A 21456-nucleotide genomic window follows, 5' to 3' on the forward strand; every position below is an offset into this window, starting at 1 on the left:
AAATAGTCATTAAATAGTAATAAAAATCTCAATGTAAATACATAGAGTCAGTATCAAAAGTTATGGCATGGCAAAGTGTGTTAGTAGTCAGAGTACACATACCCATAGTGGCTGTATGTTGCAGGACCAGGACCGAGGTAAACCCTACCCCAACGCGCATTTTGGCGCTGCCTTCTTTTTTTTCCGTTGTTTAGTTCTATGCTTGGTTCTGAATTAGGTATGCACACTGTACTTTGTGACCCATACAGAAGGAATTAGGTATGCTTCTATGACCCTGTTATTCCTTTGACGTTATGTTTATTATTTGTCCAACGGTGTGCTTGTAAAGACAACTTAACTTGATATTTTATTTTCTTTTTTTGAAGAACATGGTGATGAGTTTTCGAGTATCAGATCTTCAAATGCTTCTGGGATATGTTGGACGCAGTAAAAGTGGTTTGAAGCATGAGCTTGTAACTCGTGCATTGCAGCTGGTGCAGTTTGATTGCAGCCCTGAAGTCTTCAAAAAAATAAAGGAGCTTTATGAGACTAGATATTCAAAGAAGGCCACTGATGTTGTCCCCGCTGCCCCAGTGCCGCCGCCACATCGGTCACCAGACTCTTTGGCTGTCCATCCATCTTATGACCATGGAACACCAGGCCCAAGGACTTCTCTTTCTCCAGCAAACATTGACTACCCAGCCCTCTATGGCAAACATGTTAATGGCCTTTCTCGTATACCTCCCAAAATAATGACCAAACCTGAGGTTCGACTTGTGAAGCTGCCCTTCTATGATGTAGTTGATGAACTTTTAAAGCCAACAGAGCTTGGTGAGTAGAGTTGCTTTTGCAAAGTGTGTGTACATAGTGATCATGCAAAGTATATAGAGTACCTCCAGTTATAAAATAACTTTTCACAAATTTATAATACTTGAGAATGTAAGAAACTTTGTAAAATATTTAAGCGAAAAATGCTTTGTTTTGCATTAATCGGCCTTTGTTACTTACTAAAATAGTAATCTATGGTGGGGGTAGGGCTACTGGACAGGTCATACTTAGGGTATGTTCACACGGCGGAAAATGGATTCCACGTGTGAACATACCGTGGTTCATCGGCATCCCGTCACAGCATTCCACTCCGGATTAGGCCCAAATGAATGGGCTTAATCGGGAGGGAGTCTCGTGCTGCGGCTGAGTCAGCTGCTAAATCCGGGGGAAAAAGGGGCATGTTGCTCTTTTTTCACCCGGTACTAACTAGCGGAAAAAAGAAGTAAGCGGCTCCCATTGAAGTCAATGGGAGCCAGTTTTGCAGCCGATTTTGAGGCGGATTCCACGTCAAAATCTGCAGCCAAAAAACTCTGTGGGAATTAGTCCTTACTGCAGCTTCTAAACTCTTCTAGACTTGGTCAATAAATTACTAGTCAGCAGCAGCTTCTTCTCCCTCCTCTTCCATAGACTTCTGTATGTAAAGCTGAGGAAAGTGGGTTGATAAGTGGTGAAGGAAATTTTTATTCTTTAAATGGGTATATCCAACTCGAAAATACTGCTCTTCACCTATCTTTCTCTGTCTCACCGGTGTAAGATCCTATTTCCTCAGTGTTTACAGATTATTGCCTAGCAGTTTTAGAACTGCTCTGAAGTTGGAAGGATGACCATATTTACTGAAGTCTCTTAGTCTCTTCCTCTGTCTGCATATTTTTTGAACCTTAATAAGTGCTAGTAAAGTTTCTTCAGCAGTGCTTCTGTTATCTGTTTGTAAATCCACAGAGAACTGTGTAATATCTATCATATATATAACCTTAGCCTGAAAACAAGGATGTGGAAGGGAGAGATGACTCCTCCAAATATACATTGGATGCTCAACTAGCTTGTCCATTGTTTAATAGACAGATACTTATGTTAGTGTCATGGTAAAACCTTTAGCCTCCTCCTTGCTATAGGACTCGGACTACTTATTTTTATTTTTTTATTCAATTTCAAAAGTTGCGAAAGTTTGAAGGCACCCTAAAGCTGCTGCTGAGGTTGCACTTGAACATAGCTTTAAAGGGGTTAAAACAGTATTACTCCATTTGTTTAAAATGACCTATGTATGTACCCTTTGACTTGTTCTAAAAATAGATGACAGGTTTTTGGGGGTTTTTTTACACCGTCCTGAGCATGAGGCCTAGTTCTTAAACACCCTAAAATACTTTGTTTATAATTGTTTTGTCTGTCTTGAATAAGTTAGGAGAGTTATATATTTTGTATGTAGACTTAAAAATATGGCATGTAGCCTTGGTTTTAAAGGGGGTCTAACGTTGGCTATAGTGATTTTTAACCAAGCAGCAGCAGCCTTCCCTGGCTCTCACCTCCCCCTGTTTACACATATCACACAGTGCTTAGCGAACTTCCTGTGCTCATTGCTGGATAATTAGCATATCAATAAAAGCGGGCTAATTCAAAAACAACGGAGAGGATTACTAAACAAAAGGTATGTCTGGAATAGCCATTCTGAAGGCTATGCAAATATATGCTTAGTTAAAAATCACTAGATAGCCAATGATAGCATCCCTTTAACTGTTAGAAATGAATGACAATGACAAACACTTGTAGTGTGTTTTTCTCACAGAGACTCAAAGTGCAGGGAGGGTTATGGAGTAAGGGAGATAGTGGCTGCCATGCAAATACTCTTCCCCAATGGTCAGGTAAATAGGCCTCCTGTAGAAACGACTATGGACTATCAGTAAATTTGTCGTGTGGGAGGTAAAACTTAGGTGGAAGTTTTTCATCCTCTAGCATGCCATGTGCTGAATGCCAGAGAGACCATACACCCTACAGTGTGAACCAAAGAAATTTATTGCTACTTCCGTTTCCACTAAATTACCATACACTTGTGCTCAGTGGGGGAGTTTTATCAAGACTTGCGTTTCTACAATCCAGTCTTGGGGTCCTCACCATTTTCCTCCTTGTGAATGGAGCCTTAGGCTGAATTCACACTGAGATTTTTTTGTTTAGGAATCCGCCTCAAAATCGGCCTCCAAAAAAGCCTCCTAATAGAACCCTATTGGGAGTCTTTTTTTGGTGGCTGATTTTTGAGGCGGATTCTTGACCAAATTCCTGATCAAAAAACTCTGCGTGAAATCAGCCTTATTCCTCCTATGTGCTGGAGATTTGCCTAGTTTGAGAGACTGCATCCCTATGCACCAAAAAACATAAACCCGTTAAATCTTAGCTGTTACATTTGATCCACAAGTTCCTTCCAAAATTTATAATAGGTTACAGTAGATCTCTGAGATTTAGAAAACTACACCATCTTTTAAACCTGCCCATTCAAGTTCAACCTTTGTATGTGCACATTACACATCCATCTATTCAAAATGTTGCTGTTTTAAGATTTTATTTTAATATGATTTTGGAAATCCAAAATTGTACTTTTTTTTTTTTTTTTTTTTTTTTTTTTACTTTTTGCGGTTGACTCCATAGTAAAATTGCAAAAAACAAAATAGCAACCACAAAAGTTCACGTGACTGACTATGTCAGAGGACAAAACACTAATTGTTAAACTGTCCATCTTCTGAAACAACTTTCTATTAATAATGTAACGAGTATAACAATCTTTGTTGTACAGTGATTCAGAAGGAACTGTACAATATTATAACACAAATATAGTAACCTACCGTATTTTCCGGACTATAAGGCGCACATAAAAACCTACGATTTCCTCAGAAATCGCAAGTGCGGCTTATAGTCCGGTGCGCCTTATATATGGATGGAAGCGGCGGCAAAGTCTGCGTGCCGCTTCCATACATACATAAAAGGCACCGTAAGGGTGCATTCACACTACGGAACGCCGGCGTGTATCACAGCCGTACACGCCGGCGTTACAGCAGGGCTGCCGGACACTTCCTATTCATTTCTATGGGAGCTGGCATGCGAGCGCTCCCCATAGAAATGAATGGAAAAAAGCAGTCCATTCATTTCTATGGGGAGCGCTCGCATGCCGGCTCCCATAGAAATGAATGGGAAGTGTCCGGCAGCCCTGCTGTCACGCCGGCGTGAAACAGAACCCTGAAACAGAACGTGAAACTTACCGAGCGGTGCAGGGCGGGCATTCAGGCCTCCTCTTCCTCCGATGTCCTGACCACTTCCTCCGGCGCTCGCGAACTGATAATGGCCTGGGCGCATGTGCAATATCATAATGCTTCTACGGCTACTACGCATGCGCCCAGGCCATTATCAGTTAGCGAGCGCCAGAGGAGGAGGACGGAACATCGGAGGAAGAGGAGGCCTGAATGCCTGCCCACCCTGCACCGCTCGGTAAGTTTCACATTCTGTTTCAGGGTTTTATTTTAAAACGGGGGGGGAGTTTAATGTAACTTTTACGGTTGGGCTTCTATTGGAAGCGCTCGGCAGGCGAGGAGGGGCTCTATCAGCAAAATCATGCTGATAGAGCCCCTCCTCGCCTGCCGAGCGCTTCCAATAGAAGCGGCTGGCACGCGGGGGGTTAAGCGGCCGCTGGCAAAGTCTGCCTGCCGCCGCTTTCAATAACATATAATGCGCACCGGACTGCGCCTTATAGTCCGGTGCGCCTTATATATGAACCGAGACGGACTATAAGGCGCTCATGGGCAATGCGCCTTATAGTCCGTAAAATACGGTATATGCTTGGATAGTGTCTTTTCAGCTCTATCCTACAAATGTTCAATGTGATTTCCATTGGTGATACAGCAGATATTTAGGCAGTAGTCCACGGTCGTGGAGGGTAACGCACCGTTGGTAATATTTTAAATTGTGCAACCTTTATCTTTTTAAAAGAAATTGTACGCTGCACACTTACTGCAGCTGAGTGAGAACTTATTTAACTCTATATCATGTAAGATAATGCTTTACCGCTGCACTGAAGGATGCTGGTAATGAGATACTAGATGGCATCTGTCTCCTTCCCTGTCCATAAGGATACGGATGCTATAAGATAAGAGTAGGAAAATGTCACATGGAAAATAAAACATTATTCTTTAAGAAATATTATGTTTTGTACATATCCAACCTATACTATTCCTATATGAAAAAGATTTTAATTCCACTCTTTAACCACTTATCGACTTCAATTCAACTGTATATGCCTGGGTGATTGGCATTTAAAGGGGTTGTCCCATCACAAGGATCCTATCTATACTGCTAGTTTATGTGGATTTAATAAGACTTTTCCTAAATGCAATGCTTTATCAAAACTGGCCGCTATCTTAATTTATTCAGTTCATTGTTTACACTCCAGTCACACTGGTCAGAGTCTGTCTGCCCCTTCCCTGAGCTTGAGGACTGGGATTTTTTTTCCCCCATTTGGAATTCAGTCTGGCTGACCTCTGCTCACAGTGCTTGTCCATAGATGAGTATTATCAGGAGGGGAGGGGGCATTCCTCCCCGATCACACTGTACAGCGCAATAGGCGGTGCTGTGAAGGATGTTCCTGACAGACTGTCAGGAACACCCTTCTAACTGTAAAGAGCTACGGTACCGGGACAGATAGCGCTTTACCCGGGGCACAGATCGGAAAAGCCGACAGTGCGCTGAATTCAGTGCACTGTCGGCTTTCCAGCCATATATAGAACTGCCTGTGCCCCAAATCATGAAAGGCCCTCTTTAAACTGTATGTACCTTGATAGACAAATCCTGACCAATGTTGCTGATTGAGTCTGATTCGGTGCAGAAAATTGTCAACCTTTGCGCCTCGTGTCAACTAGGTCTGAAGTTGATTTCACAGTGTTATAGCCTAATGGGTTTTTTTTTGTTTTGTTTTTGGGGGGGGGGGGTTTGCGTCCTTGAACACCCTACAAACAGTGCAGGTTTTTTTTTTCTATTGGACTGAGAGAGATGACCCTGAGAGAGGGTCTAGGAGGATCCAAGAACACTGCTTTATTCCAACTCTTGCATATTAAGGATTTTTTTTTTTGTGATTGTAGTAACCTCCAGAATCATACATTTATTTCTCTATGGTTATATTTTCTGTAGACACTTGATAAAGTGTGGTAACCTTTGTATTGTATTCCTGGGGAAGTATCGATGGTCATTTCACAAAATATTCTTGTCTTTTAGTTGCACAGAACAGTGAAAAACTCCAAGACAGTCCTTGTGTTTTTGTACTGTCTCCAAGACAAGTGGACCTAATAAAGAATTCAAGGTACTGGTTTTATGCAGTAGGTATGCAGATGATGGAAAATATTCTTTAAAAAAAATACGGTTAATTTAGTGCAGTGATGCCAAACCTTTTTGAGACCGTGCCCAAACTAACCAAAAACTCAATAAATTATCGCGGAGTACCAACACTGCAATTTAACCTTAAAACTCTTTGGATCCACAATTGCGGAATCACAAGTTAGTCGTGTGAATAGGGATTTACAGAGCTTGTACTGAAAGGTAAAGTACAGTACAATCTGCCCCGCAGTGGCCCCCCCACACACAGTACAATCTGCCCCGCAGTGGCCCCCCCACACACAGTACAATCTGCCCCGCAGTGCCCCCCCCTCCCACAGTACAATCTGCCCCGCAGTGGCCCCCACACACAGTACAGTCTGCCCCACAGTGCGCCCCCCCCCCCCACACACACACACACACACACAGTACAGTCTGCCCCCCAGTGGCCCCCACACACACAGTACAGTCTGCCCCGCAGTGGCCCCCACACACACACAATACAATCTTCCCTGCAGTGGGCTCTCCCCACACAGCATGAAATGGTCCACAGTAGTTCCTCCTCCCCACACAGTATGAAATGGTCCACAGTAGCCCCCTCCCCAGACAGTGTACACACAAATATACTTACCTGAAGGGTTGCCGGGTGTCCTCTCTCCTATTCACTGTGGGCACTGATGACATATGTCATCAGCATTGGTGCAGAGGTCACACTCTGTATAGTCAGTGTAGGCGGCGCGGTACGCACAACCAGCTGAAAGCTGTGATCGCTCCCTAACAGGGAATCCTGTACCGGATTTCCCGTTACTGAGCGATCCTGGCACCCACACAGATGCCAGCATTGAGGGCTCTGGGTGCCCGCTCTGGCACGCGTGCCAAAGGTTCGCCATCACTGATTTAATGAAATGTTCTGTACGTAACCATACAGCAATTGATAGACAATTGTTAAGGAAAAGACAAACTGTCACGGAAACTACTAAATTAAGATATCAGAGGTAGAGCTAGCGTCCACACCAAGTAAGCATTAATAAGTAGCAGGGTGGTTTTTACCCAGCTAGTCAAGGGTGGTCAAACAGTCAGCTGTATGCATGGACAGTGGGCCTTGACATCTGTAGCTAGCACAGTGCGAGATGCCCTGACATCAGTAGCTCTTTTATTGTATAAACAGTGATAAATGCTAAATGTCAGAAAAATCCCTTCAGAGCAGACCTAACAGAAGTATAATTATTTATTTTTAGAATACCATTAATTCCATGGTGCTGTACATTAGAGGGTTTGCATACAGCTCATACAATGCACAAAACAAGTATATTTACTAACCGTGACCAACTGGAATTGTAGGTCAGAGGGCCCTGCCTCCAAGGGATTACAATCCATGATCTTGATTATACATGAAGTGGCCAGTGTAATGTTTACCTAAATAACAAAAATGTAAAAAAAAATAACAATATTGGCATTAATACCTTGGGTTGCTAAACCCCTATAATCAAGAAATTGCAACCATATGGCCATGTATAATTTGTAAAAATGTAATTTTTTGTTTTTAACCCCTTAGCGACCCTTGACGTAACTGTACGTCATGGGTCGCATGGGGATGTATAGAGCGAGCTCACACGCTGAGCTCGCTCCATACACGGCAGATGCCGGCTGTATCATACAGCCAGGACCTGCCAATAACAGCAGCGGTCGGTGCCCGAGCCGATCGCTGCTGTTAACCCTTTACACACTGCGGTCAAACGCGACCGCAGCGTGTAAACAGCGCAGGCGGCATGGGCGCCGCCATGTTTCCCCGATCGCCGCCCTCCTGAACGTCACATGAGGGCGGTGATCGGTTGCTATGACAGCCGGAAGCCTATTGAAGGCTTCCAGGCTTGTCTCTGCCCGAGATCTATTAGACGATGCCAGAGGCATCGTCTAATAGAAGTGCTGCGATTTTCCTATTCACTGCAATACTGTAGTATTGCAGTGAATAGTATGAGCGATCAGACCCCCTAGGTTTCAAGGTACCTAAGGGGTCTGATCATAAATGTAACAGAAGAAAAAAAAAAGTTTTTAAAAGTATTAAAAAAATAAAAAAAATATAAAAGTTCAAATCACCCCCCTTTCCCTAGATTAGCTATAAAAGTAATTAAAGAACATTAAACATAAACATATTAGGTATCTCCGCGCTCCAAAATGCCTGAACTATTAGAATATTAAAACATTTATCCCGTACTGCGAACAGCGTAGCGGCAAAAAATAAATAAAAACAGCCAAAAAGCGTTTTTTTCAACACTTTGCCTCCTATAAAAAATTGAATAAAAAGTGATCAAACCATCAGATCTTTCCCCAAATGGTATCAATAGAAACGTCATCTTGTCCCGCATAAAAAGACACCACAACCAGCTCCATACATGGAAATATGAAAAAGTTACAGGTGTTAGAACATGATGACACAAAAAAATTTTTCTATTTTGCAAAGTTTATCATTTTTTTAAAAGTATCAAAACATTTCAAATACTATATAAATTTGGTATCACCGCGTTCGTACTGACACGTAGAACACAGGTAACATGTCATTTGTACCAAACAGTGAACGCTGTAAAAATTAAACCCATAAGAAAATGGCGCAAATGCATTTTTTCTCCAATTGCACCTCATTCTGAATTTTTTTCCAGCTTCCCAGTACATTGCACAGCATATTGAATGGTGTCATTACAAAGTACAATTTGTCCCGCAAACAATAAGCCATCATGTGACTCTGAACTGAAAAATGAAAAAGTTATGGCTCTTGAAATGTGAGGAGGGAAAAACGAAAATGCGAAACCAAAAAATGGCCTGGTCCTTAAGGGGTTAACCAAAATAGTATCTCTTGCTATGGTTAAATGGCCTCATGTCCCTGCCCTTTCCTTTTGAAAGATGAACTTATCAGGTGACCTCTAACTCCCCTACTTATTAATTTGGATTTGGACCTGTTCTGAGGTTGTAATAATGCCTTTAAAAGTAATTTTACTCTTTGCTAAGTCTTATTCATATTGATACACGTGAGGCTGTACCAGTTATTTGAAGCACTTGATTTACCCTAAAGCCACCATTACCGAGATCTACAAGTAAGCATCATTTTCCCTGTTATGCTAGTGCCTCTGCTCACAGAGAGACTGCCTGATCCTTCACTGGCCCTGTGTTTGACTCTCGTTTGTTGCATCCGGAAACACTGAAGCCCGCAGGGAGGAGAGTGAGATACACTACAACTCCAGGATGCTGGAGTCCACCACCAAAAACTGCCGAAAATAGGTAGAGAAAAGTCCTGTACAGAAGACTTTTCTCTTCTCCTCTGGTTTCAGTATAAAAATGGTGGACCCCATTATCAATTGTGTCTGCCGGTAACTATTTTAGCAGTTGATATCTCTGTTGTTTGGGTGCCCCCACAGACCTAGACAATGAAAACCCATATGCAGATGTGTACCTAGCCTTAGTCTGGGGCATGTTTATAATAAAGGATCTTGAAAGGGTTGTCCCACCTCAAGGATCCCATCTATACTGGTAGCTTATGTAAATTGAAGACTTCCTAAATATATTGCTTTAGAAATGCTGGTTTGTTTTCCTGCTATGTGACCTTATTCCTTATTGGTTACACAGCATTGCTATAACCATGGACTTATAGAACAAGTTGATATCACTTGCTCACAGCTCTTGCCGGCAGGACAATCAGTTCAGCTAATTGCAGTTTTGATCATGTAAAAAAAAAAAAAAAAGTTTCCTAATTCCTGAAGCAGATCTTAGTTTAGTCTGCAAAAACAACTCCATGTGAACATTCCCTAAGATTACACATCTCTACTGCTCAGTACTAAAATCTGTTGAAAAACTGCTAAACACGTACTATGATATGGCATTTTGTGTCTGTGCTTGTTTCTCTCTCTGGCCTCCTCCTTACCTTCATGTAGACTTCTATATAACCTCATCGGAGTTCTAGCCCTTATTTAGCGAATTGAGCAGCTCACCAGGCAGAAGAGGAGCTAATAACTGCAGATGGTAGCAAAGTTTATGTTCGCCTGAATTATTAATTTACAAAAAAAAAGTGAAATGACAGTTACTCCTCAAGGGTAGGTGATTGTTTTTGATGAATTGGATAATCTCCTAATCTACATTCTTTTTCTCTCAGGGATTTACACCCTGGCACCAAATCTGTTCAAGTGGTCTTGAGGTAAGTATTTTGCAGTACCTAGCTTGATTTGTGTTTAAAGTGTGTCTGCTACATCTGTGGTGCATTTTATTTCAGGATTTGTTACACTGACACTAGCTGTCCACAGGAGGATCAGTACCCCCCCAACATTGCTGTAAAGGTTAATCACAACTATTGTTCAGTGCCGGTAAGTAAATGCAACTTTTTTTGTCATTCTTTTATGCTTCACCGTGTTCCACATTTTTACTGTGGCATTGGTCGTCTTTAAACTTTTGTTCTATTCTCGTAGGGCTACTACCCCTCCAATAAACCTGGCGTTGAACCCAAAAGGCCGTGCCGCCCAATAAACCTTACCAATCTCATGTATCTCTCTTCAGCTAGCAACAGAGTGACTGTTACCTGGGGAAACTATGGCAAGGTATAAGTGATTTTTAGTCTAAATTTAATCTACATTTTTCTAAGCCTGTGGTATGGGAGGTTTGTATTTAGAAGTCAAACATCAATAGTAAGAGGAGGGACTGAAGCCATTTTCTTAATCAGCAACTCCCAATTTCCTACAGATGCTGATGGATGGGAAGCTAACGTAGGATCAGTTTTGTGTACATAAATGGGGATTTTTGAAGTCCCATATAACAGTTTAAAAAAGTTTAATTATCATAGCTCCAATGAAAACCCCTTAGAGAATTAGCACGCATAGGGCTTCAGTGGACACCTTTAAAATTGCAGGATAGTAGTATTGTTTTTTTTGTTGTTTTTTTAAATATAGTGACTCAAATTTCTTAATGTTTCTCATAAATACTTGAAAGGCCGTTTTTGGTGACACATTTGTTAGTTTGTGAAACTAATTTTGGCAAGAATAAAGAGTAACCATTTCCTGTCTGTTTTCAAATTATTCCAAAGTAACAAATATACAGTGCCAGTCAAACATTTGGAGCCACCTTCTCTATGCTTTTTCTATATAATTCTGCTTTACATTTTAGATTCTACTAAGTAAACCCCTTTTGCTTTGATGACAACTTTGCATACTCTTGGTATTCTCTTAATCAGCTGCAGCAGGATAGTCGCTCAAAATGGTTTTCCAACAATCTTAATCTCTCCTCCTTTTTCAGATAGCCCTTACATACTCTGGAGCTGTTTGGGGTCACTGTCTTGTTGAAAAACAAATGGTAGCCCCACTAAGCCCAGACCAGAAGAGATGGCATGGCAGTGAGAATGCTGTGGTAACCATGCTGGTTGTGTGTCTTGAATAAACCATTAATAATGTTACCAGCAAAGTAGACCATGCCAAGATTTTTCGAGCACATGCGTTCTCTTTCTATGTTGCTTGTAATCTGAGATGCTGTTTTTTTTTTTTTCTGTGGCTCTAAGGGTATGTTCACACGGTGGAATTTGCCACTTAGGACACCCTGCTGATTAAGCTCATTCTGGGCCGAATCAGCAGTGGGCAACAGCAATGGAATGTCGATGCCTTGCATTAGCATCCTGTTGCCGCTAGACCTCAGTTGAAAATACTGGCGGTGGAAAATGAAAAATTCATCTTCATTTTCCTCTGTGTGAACATACGCTAAAGAACACCCCTTCTGTAGCAGTGGTAACTCTTGGTCATTCTTTTCTGAGCCAGTCTTCTTGACAGTTTTATCATAGTGTTTGAAGGTATCCTCAAGTTCACTCATGAAAGCAAAGATCTACAAATATTTCATTTAAAGTATTGATGGACTTTCATTTCTCGTTAGTAGAGTGGTTCTTGCTATAATGTAGAATACAATGGTATTTTAATAGGACTAAACATTATATGGAACTGTATACCATCCCTACCTCTGCACAACACAGTTGATGCCTCAGACTAGGGCTGAGTGATTTAATCAAAAAGTAACAGACACTCAACATCAACCAGGATAACCAATGTTATTTGGTTTTAGTTATTACAGTATTAGCAGTTTCATTCAGTTCAATCCAAAACTATTATACTTTAGGGTCTCTTCAAACCCAGGACTATAATTAATGGAGGCCTATTAGGATATAAAAACAGTGCTACTTACTGCTCCAGGCTTCAGCAGGCTCCCTGCTGTTTTTGGTTCTTCTGTTAGTAGTCAGGGACCGTGGGTGAAGCAGCATCGTAATGATGGCATTTGTGTCACAATCCCATATGACACTGAGGTCAATCACAGGCCTCTGTGGTCCCTGACTTCAGTCAGGAGCACTGAAGTCAGCAGGGAGTCAAGCCAGAGCCCAGGAGATGTGTGTAAGACTGTATTCTGCTTGAACACCACCCCTGGGCCTCTGCTCATTATACTCCGTAATTCCCAACTGGGGTGCTGTGGAGACCTCCTGGAGGTGCAGTGACAAGCCGTTAGGGAAATGGCCACACATCCCCTTTTAAATACATTGGCCTCCTTAGGGCTCGTGCACACAGGGCAAGAGGGGGCGGATTTTGATGCTGAATCCATGTCATAATCCGCTCCCTCAGAATAGAGGTCTATGTAGACCGCTAGCTTACTTTCTTCAGGCGGATTCCGCAGTTCATTAAGCCCCGGTGTCTTCCTCGTGGCAGTACCCTCCGGACTAGGCCCATCCATTTGGGCCTACTCTGGAGCGGGAAGCCACGACTGTCGGAAGCTGCAACAGTCGTGGCAGGCGCATTTTGGCCCTATTCTGATGCGGCTTCCCGAGTCAAAATCAGGACCAAAATACGCCTAACTGTGCTCTGTGTGAACTAGCCCTTAGGATGACAATGCAGTTTAATAGAGTAATGCAGCAGGAAGACTTTAGCTTCCTGCTTTATCATTCACATGTCAACTATTGATGTCTGCTGAAGTCCTACTGCACCAATCCCCACTGGGGGATGTTATTAGCTGGGTGGGGGCCAGTGGGGAGCATGATACTTTTTGGACCACTAAGGGAGTATGGTAATGGTAAAAGGTGAAGTTTTGCATGTGCTCGGTGGAAAGTATAGGATGGTGTAGCTTTGAGGGTTCATCACATGGTGCAGTTGTGATCTACAAATCTGCAACAGAAAAATGCATGCAGTTTTCATGTGTTTTTTGGTGAGGTTTTCTAAATTTAAGTGAAACAAATTTTTTTTTTTCCTTTGTTTTTTTAGGAGGGGGGGAATTCCTCTCCCCCTCTCCCAGGATGCCCAGAGTCTGAAAAGGTTGGGGAAACTCTGCTCTAGGGTCTGAAGAGGCCCCAGAGTATAATATCAGTTTTGTTTTGGCCGTCTTTGTTCTGAATCAAACTGCCAGTCGAACTTTTGTTGGGTGAACCTTATGAGATTCCTTTATATTTAGTCTTACTGTAAAAGGAAAGTGACCTAAATGATCACTATTAATTGTAATTAAGCTAAAATGCCTGATTAATTGTGGTTTTGTTTTAGGTCATAATTGCCAACCCCTTCATCAGACATCTTTATGAATGCAAGAATTTCTACAAATTTAACTCTTGATAAGGCATTCCTGTTTGTAAAAACCATTCATATGACTACTTCATGAATCCAAAAGTGTGAAAACTGTCATCAAAGCAAATGGGGGTTATTTTGATGAATCTAATATATAAAACATTTTGTTTTAATAACAGAGTTGTGTTAATGTAACTAGCTGTGTTAATTGACTACGCATTGTTTGTTACTTCCACACTACAGTTAAAGAGGACCTTTCACCATATCTGGGCACATGCAGTGTTATATACTGAATTCAGCGCACTGTCGGCTTTCCCGATCCGTGCCCGGTGTAAAGCGCTATCGGTCCCGGTACCGTAGCGCTTTACAGTCAGAAGGGCGTTTCTGACCATTAGCCAGAGACGTCCTTCTGCCTCGTGGCGCCAATCGCGCTGTGCTGTGGAGCCGGGAGGAACTCCCCCTCCCTCTCCTGCTAATGCTCATCTACGGACAAGCTGTGTGAGCAGAGGGAGGGGGCGTTCCTCCCCGCTCCACAGCACAGCGCGATTGGCGCCGCGAGGCAGAAGGACGTCTCTGGCTAATGGTCAGAAACGCCCTTCTGACCATAGAAGAGCTACGGTACCGGGCCGTAAGCTCTTCACACCGGGCACAGATCGGGAAAGCCGACAGTGCGCTGAATTCAGCGCACTGTCAGCTTTCTGGCAGTATATAGAACTGCCTGTGCCCGGATATGGTGAAAGGTCCTCTTTAAAGGGGCTCTATCAGCAAAATCATGCTGATAGAGCCCCACATATGCGTGAATAGCCTTTAAAAAGGCTATTCAGGCACCGTAAAAGTTATATTAAACTACCCCCCAGTTTTAAAATAAAACCCTAAAAAAGAATGTTATCTACTTACGCATCGTGCACGCTGGGCGGGCATTCGGGGTGCGCCGTCTTCTTCATCCACGCCTCTTCTTCCTCCGATGTCCTCCGGTCCCGTCCTCTGGCGCTCGCGAACTGACACTGATAAAAAAAAAAAAAAAAATGGCTTGGGCACCTGCGCAAAAGCCATAGTAGCAGCCGCATGCTACCACACAAGCGCCCAGGCCATTTTTTTAATATCAGTGTCAGTTCGCGAGCGCCGGAGGAGGATGGGACCGGAGGAAGAGGAGGCGTGCATGAAGAAGACGGCGCACCCTGAATGCCTGCCCAGCGTGCACGATGCGTAAGTAGATAACAACATTCTTTTTTTTTAAGTTTTTATTTTAAAACTGGGGGGTAGTTTAATATAACATTTACGTTGCCTGAATAGCCTTTTTAAAGGCTATTCACGAATATGTGGGGCTCTATCAGCATGATTTTGCTGATAGAGCCCCTTTAATATCCGTTGCAGCCATGTATCATAGTATTACAGCATATATACAACAAACATGAGAGGAGACAGGGTCACTCATGTTGTTTAGAGTCATTGAGAACAGACACAGACTGAGGAGGCACTGTCTGTGTCCATTACTCCACTATCATGTATATACATGATAGTGGAGTAATGGACACAGACAGTGCCTCCTCAGTCTGTGTCTGTTCTCAATGACTCTAAACAACATGAGTGACCCTGTCTCCTCTCATGTTTGTTTTCCTTCATAACGGAGGAAAGTGATGTTTAAAAATAAATTAATATTGAAAAAAAATTGAATTCAGACAAGCACCTGACAAAGGGGGCCCCCGTCTGCATCTCTCATTTAATGTCCGTTGTTCTCATCCTGTGTCAGATGAACAACAGAAATTAAATGACAATAATGTGAACATAACCTATTAAGATAATCATTAAAGCCTAGTTTCTTAAACATATTTTGCTTTCTTAAACAGAGTTATTCTGTGGGCTTGTATTTGGTAAGACAAAGAACATCATCTGAACTACTACAACGTTTAAAAACTATTGGCGTGAAACATCCAGAATTGTGCAAGACCCTTGGTAAGATTTTGTTTGGAGGTCTAACAAGACCAGTCTTCAATAATATTTGTTGTTAAATAAGAAACTATAGATTAAATAGAACGGCATGAGTTATAGTTTATATAACTCAATAAAGGCAGAGAGAAGTAAGAGGAGCTAAAAAATGTAGCATCTTTGAGGCGCCTTCATCACCTCCACAAATTGTAATTCTTTGCCTACTTTAACAGATTATGGACTGACTTGGCTTATTTCTGGTTGGTCCAATCTAAACCTTGAAAGGCCGTACCCCTATGCCCTTACAATGTTAAGCAGCTGGAGAACAGGGGAGCCAGCTGTTGCCATAGTCAGTGCCCTTCTAGAGAAGACAGGGATGGTTTATTAGACAGTGATTTCTGCAATGGATTCCCTAATTCACAAGGGGAAACACGCTTTAAACATTTACAGTGATTTAAATTACACTTGTGAAGATGTTTAAGTTTTCGATGCTTGCAAATTTAAATATGGTTATGTTAACAAAAAAAAACCTTTAGACTGAGGCGACGTGTAATCACACTATTGCGGTAACACAACAGCAGAAACCACTTGGGCAGATAAAATACTGTCTAACTTTGAGAGTTCATAGTTAAACAAAACTTTTCACTACCTCTTCCAACTCTTTTGTATTTTTAATTTCCATTGGCGCAGTTATTTTGTTCTCAAGCCCAGACCTTTCCCATGCAGTTGTTTTACTTTCAGAATACTTATGCTCTCCGCTGTCAGGCAGATGGTCTGTCTTTCCGCTTCTACCCGATACCACCCACCCAACAATAGATACCATAATTGTGCTGAAAGTAACAATAATAGCTCAGGAATGGTAGGAGCTAGGGGGATTTTCTGTGCTAGTGTCTGATGTTTGAAACTCTGGCATACTATTATATTGTGTAGTCTAACTTTATATCACGTATTGGATGGATTATTTTCCAACAACATTTTTGGCATATGTTGTCTCACAGATTTGCATGGTTAATCTATGCCCCCTCTTCAAAGAGCCCTGCCCATATGTTTGATAAAGTGTAACAGTAAACTGTTAGTTTCTAAATTGTATGTAAAATGAGGTGTAAAGCATGCATGCAAGTTGTGCTGAATATTTTAGTTTATATTCCCCGCTGTGTTTCACAGTCCCAACAAAGTCAATGAAATTACATTTAATCTCATCCCCACATTATGGAAAGAAATGCAGAGGGGCAGATAAACTTTGCACTTTGTAAATGTTATGTTTTAGATGGAAAACGTGGTGGTATTTAAGACCGTTTAGTCAAAGTGCTAATGCTGTTAGAAAATCTAGCTCACTTTTGACGATCTAGTCTAACTTTGCACCACTTCTAAATTTGCTTACTTTCTGACATTATTATGGTGCAACTTGCAAAATTGTAGAATTATGTCACATCTTATTAAGCGCTCAAACTCTTAGAAAATGTCAAAAACAAATACAAAATGAGGTGTAAAGCATTTATGCCAGTTTTTTTTTAGCACAAATTATGCCAGAAGTTTTGTGTATATTTATCCATGTATCTGCCTGTTAGTTTTTCCTCACTGGAAACGCTGTGAAAAACACAGGCACAATTTGGGTTGCGTTTTCAGATGCATTATCCACAAATGTTCATGAAAAGTTCTTTAAGCTGAAATCTTTGGTCTAGCGCATCTTTTGAATCCTTAGCTCTTAGTCACTTTTTCTGTAATTCCTTCAGTTTATACAAGATTTTTCTTTTTCTTCTCAATCAATGCAGTAAGAGAAAAACTGCGTCTAGACCCAGACAGTGAGATTGCTACCACTGGCGTCAGAGTATCACTTATTTGTCCGGTAAGACAAAATATATGTAAAGTGTAAACTGTAACTGGTGTGGATAAACTTTATATTTGTTGTTACACATTTAAAGGTAGTGACTTCAGCATGTGCCATGGTAACATTCAGAGAAAGCAGTACTTCAGACAATGGACAGTTAAAGGCATTGCAGCTTGCTTGGGGCTTATTTGCAAAACCAGACAAGAATTGCACAGTTTCTATATAGTTGACCTTGCTTGTTTTAATAATCCTGTTATAAAATTTTTGATTGTTTATAATAACGGATATCTTTGCTATAGAATTGATACTTCGATTTTGTTCTAGAATTGTACAATATGCCAACTTGAGCAACTACTGTTCTTTAAACAAAACCAAGTAATACTTGAAGCAGAAAAATAGCAGAAACCTCTTGGATGTACTTATTAGGTGACAGGTTCTCGCTTTCTTTATTTTTCCCTAATACAGTAGATAATACTTCACTTTCTATTCCGCAGCTTGTAAAGATGCGGCTAACTGTACCATGTCGAGCAGAGACCTGTGCCCACCTGCAGTGCTTTGATGCGGTCTTCTATTTACAAATGAATGAAAAGAAACCAACATGGACTTGCCCAGTGTGTGACAAACCAGCTCAATATGATCAGCTTATAATTGATGGGTGAGATATCAATTTTTTGAGGGGGCTCTAAAGATTCCTTTGCCAGTTACAACAGTTGCCTTTACAAGAATGTGTCTGTTAGTTCTAAACACATTGCCTGTTAATAAGAAAGTCAAATAGTGTCTGTTCTAGAATAAGAATGCTTGGAAGCTGTAAACTCAGTATTTTCAAGAGGTCAGAATTGCTGACTATACCTAAACAGTTATTGGAGCCGTATCATCTATCCATGGTCATTAATCTAAGATTTTTAGAGCAGTCAGGTGAGTGGAATTGGTCCCAACTTCCCCATGAACCCTCAGTTGCCACTTAACTGACATTGCTTATCTCTTCATCCCTATTTAGATATATGTCAGACCATACTCTTCACCCTGTATGTTGGCAACAATAGCAAAAAAATAAATAATTTAAAAAATTTAACCCTTTCCCTGCCGCCCAAATTTTTTTTACATCCGTCCAGGGTGGCATTTCAGTTGCAAAGGGCATATGTAGTGCATTCTTGTTACTTACTAATGCCAATTTCTCAGGATCCATTAGGACTATAGCTAACCAAAGACAGAATGAGAGTGGCACAAATACATAAGATAAATGTATTTATGTCAAAATTTATTTAGACCTAATTTAAAGAGTGGAAAGACCTAGACTGCTGATACATAAATTCAAATGCCAAATAGCTGATCAGTTATATGTCTTTATAAACAAAAGCAAGTACTGAAAAGATTAAAGATAGGAGTACACATACCCATATTTATACATCTGACCAGGGTAGCACTTTAGTTGCAGAGGGCGTATGTAATGCATCCTAGCTACTAACGTCAATTTCTCAGGATCCGTTAGGACTATGAAGATGACATTGGATTAATTGTAAAGATGGGTATGATCATGAAAACCCTTACACATCCAGAACGGTTTGTTGGTGAAAACTATGTTTGGCATTGAGATTCCCAGTGCAGATCTCTATTCCAGACAGCGGTTTAACAGCAAATTGCTCCAAATCTGTATGAAATTCTCATCTTTAAAATTAATCCAAGGTCATCTTCATAGCCTAAACAGATTTTGAGATGTTGGGCTCTAAAGTGTCTTTCTCCAGCCTCAGGTAGCATCTTAGAGCTACATAAAGGAACAGAATGCAAAGACTAATAAATCTATGTATGTTCATAACCTGTATATGACCCTTTGGGAAGAAGGGGGGAGAGTTGCAATATTAAGTAGCATGGACTTATGTCCATGTTGTTCCCTCTCCTATCAGAGAGCATACTATACTTTTTCTCTCTGTCCTCTTAATCAGAAAGTATTTTTTTGTAATTGACATGGCTATTGATACACATGTAAGCTTCAGGTTGTAAAATTTCAAGAATTATATAGGCTTTAGGGGTACACTTGCTTTTCATTGTATAATCCATACATTTTATAAGATTATTTTTTATTTTTTAAACATTTCCATTTTGTTCTTTTCAGTTCTGGTGATTTTATGAAGATGTGTGTATGCCAGTGTAGGTCTTAGTGATATGAATAAACTTCGAGCCATGTTGAACTCTTATTTTTAGGAGGCTTGGTACATATAACTTATATATATACCGTATATACTTGAGTATAAGCAGACTTTTTCAGCACATATTTCATGCTGAAAAAGCTCTCCTCGGCTTAGACACGAGTCAGGGTCCACGGAGCACAGAAAACTGGAAGGGGGAGGTCCTTTAGTGCTACTGCTCTGTGATTGGCTTGTCATAAGGTCACGTGACTGTGATGTCTTCAAAGGTCGTGTAGCCAGTGGTATGTAACATCTGCAGATAAGGTTGAGTCTTCTCCGAGTAGCTCCGCCCACACCAGAGTCCGATCACATGGTCATGACGTCATCAGAGGTCCTTTAGCACACTAGGCTTTAGCATCTACCCTGCAGATGAGTGGCCAGGATTCATTGTGTCTTATGGAAGATGTCTGTTATATGGAGGAGAGGAAGCTACAGTAAAGTGAAACACACAGGTACCTTCCTTAAGTTACTCTGCCTATTACTGTCAGGCATTTGGGGTTATTAATTTAGTTTCAGCAACTCCATCTGCCTCACATTAATAGCAGTTAACCCCATCATGTCCCTCATATTAACCCCTGTGTGCCCCATATAAGGGTTACTAATATGTGAGACACATGAGGGTACTAATGAAGGACCTTAATTATGAAGATACCTAATTATTACCTCCATATGTCCCACTTATCAGTAACTCTTATGTGACGCACACGGGGTTAATGTGAAGGACATGATGGGGTTAACTGCTATTACTATGAGGAACATGGAGTTACTAAGCTGCAATGCACATGACCAGACTTTTTATCTGCAATGGTGGATTTCCCCCCCTCGGCTTATACTCAAGTCAATAAGTTTTCCCAGTTTTTTGTGGTAAAATTAGGGGTCTCGGCTTATATTCTGGTCGGCTTATACTAGAGTGTATACGGTATGTATATATCTATATCCTACACTTTAAATCAAAATTGTTTGTAGGTGAATGTTTGTATACAGTGTCAAGTGGCATTTTGACACTTTCAGAAAATGTATAGTTATGGGAATTTTAATATAATTTTTTGATGTTGCAATTTAGCTTTTATTTGTCCATCTTAAAACTGTGAAAATTGCCCTTGCAGCCAGAGATGCAAAATGTCTGAAAACCCTTGGCAGCAAAAGGGTTAAGCTATAAATAAATGCTAAACTCAAGGGTTAAAAATACTTGCACCTCCTCTTGTTAAATCCCTTCAGATTTCTAGATATATAACTTTTTGTAGTGACCCTACCCTACCCTCCTCTCATTTTCACTTCCCGCATTCCTGGACACAGTAAGCCCTCGTTCATATCAGCGTTTTGATTCCCCTCCGCCTCCCAAACGGAATACAAACATAAGTGCAAGCGCTGTGCTGTAAAAGCAGAATATAATGGGGCCAGTGTGCTTGCCATGCGCTGCCCGCACCAATCATGCAGACAGGAAAGTAGATGGTGAACTACTTTCCTGTCTGCAAGATCCCTGCGGAGATCTGGTGGTAAGCACACGGACCGCATTATAGTCTATGGGATCTGTGTGCTTTTACTGCACCAGCGCTTGCTTTTGGTTTCCCGTACAGGGGCGGGGGGAGGGTTCTCATGCAGACTCCCCCCAGACGGAATCCAAATGCTGATGTGAACGAGGGGTAACCTTCTCAGAGGCAGAGAACAGATCTCAATCCAGAAGCAAGGGAAAGAGTGAAAAAATGCAGGGTTTCACAGAAATAATCCAAAACTTAATAAAGTATATTTTAAAAATATATACCGTATTTTTCGGACTATAAGACGCACTTTTTCCCCCCCAAATTTCGGAGGAAAA

General features: G+C 41.3%; 1 protein-coding gene across 1 annotated transcript in view; it reads left to right on the forward strand.

Moving 5' to 3' along the window:
* PIAS4 (protein inhibitor of activated STAT 4) overlaps positions 1-21456 on the forward strand; it is a 37439-nt gene that overhangs the window by 10332 nt on the left and 5651 nt on the right. The window contains exons 2-9 of the mRNA XM_075281352.1: positions 366-810; positions 6052-6136; positions 10289-10330; positions 10406-10496; positions 10599-10727; positions 15551-15656; positions 17402-17475; positions 17952-18112. Coding sequence (XP_075137453.1) covers positions 366-810; positions 6052-6136; positions 10289-10330; positions 10406-10496; positions 10599-10727; positions 15551-15656; positions 17402-17475; positions 17952-18112 — 1133 coding nt within the window. The remainder of the gene's footprint in view (positions 1-365; positions 811-6051; positions 6137-10288; positions 10331-10405; positions 10497-10598; positions 10728-15550; positions 15657-17401; positions 17476-17951; positions 18113-21456) is intronic.

This window comes from Leptodactylus fuscus, chromosome 1, assembly GCF_031893055.1.
Source record: "Leptodactylus fuscus isolate aLepFus1 chromosome 1, aLepFus1.hap2, whole genome shotgun sequence".
Lineage (NCBI taxonomy): Eukaryota > Metazoa > Chordata > Amphibia > Anura > Leptodactylidae > Leptodactylus > Leptodactylus fuscus.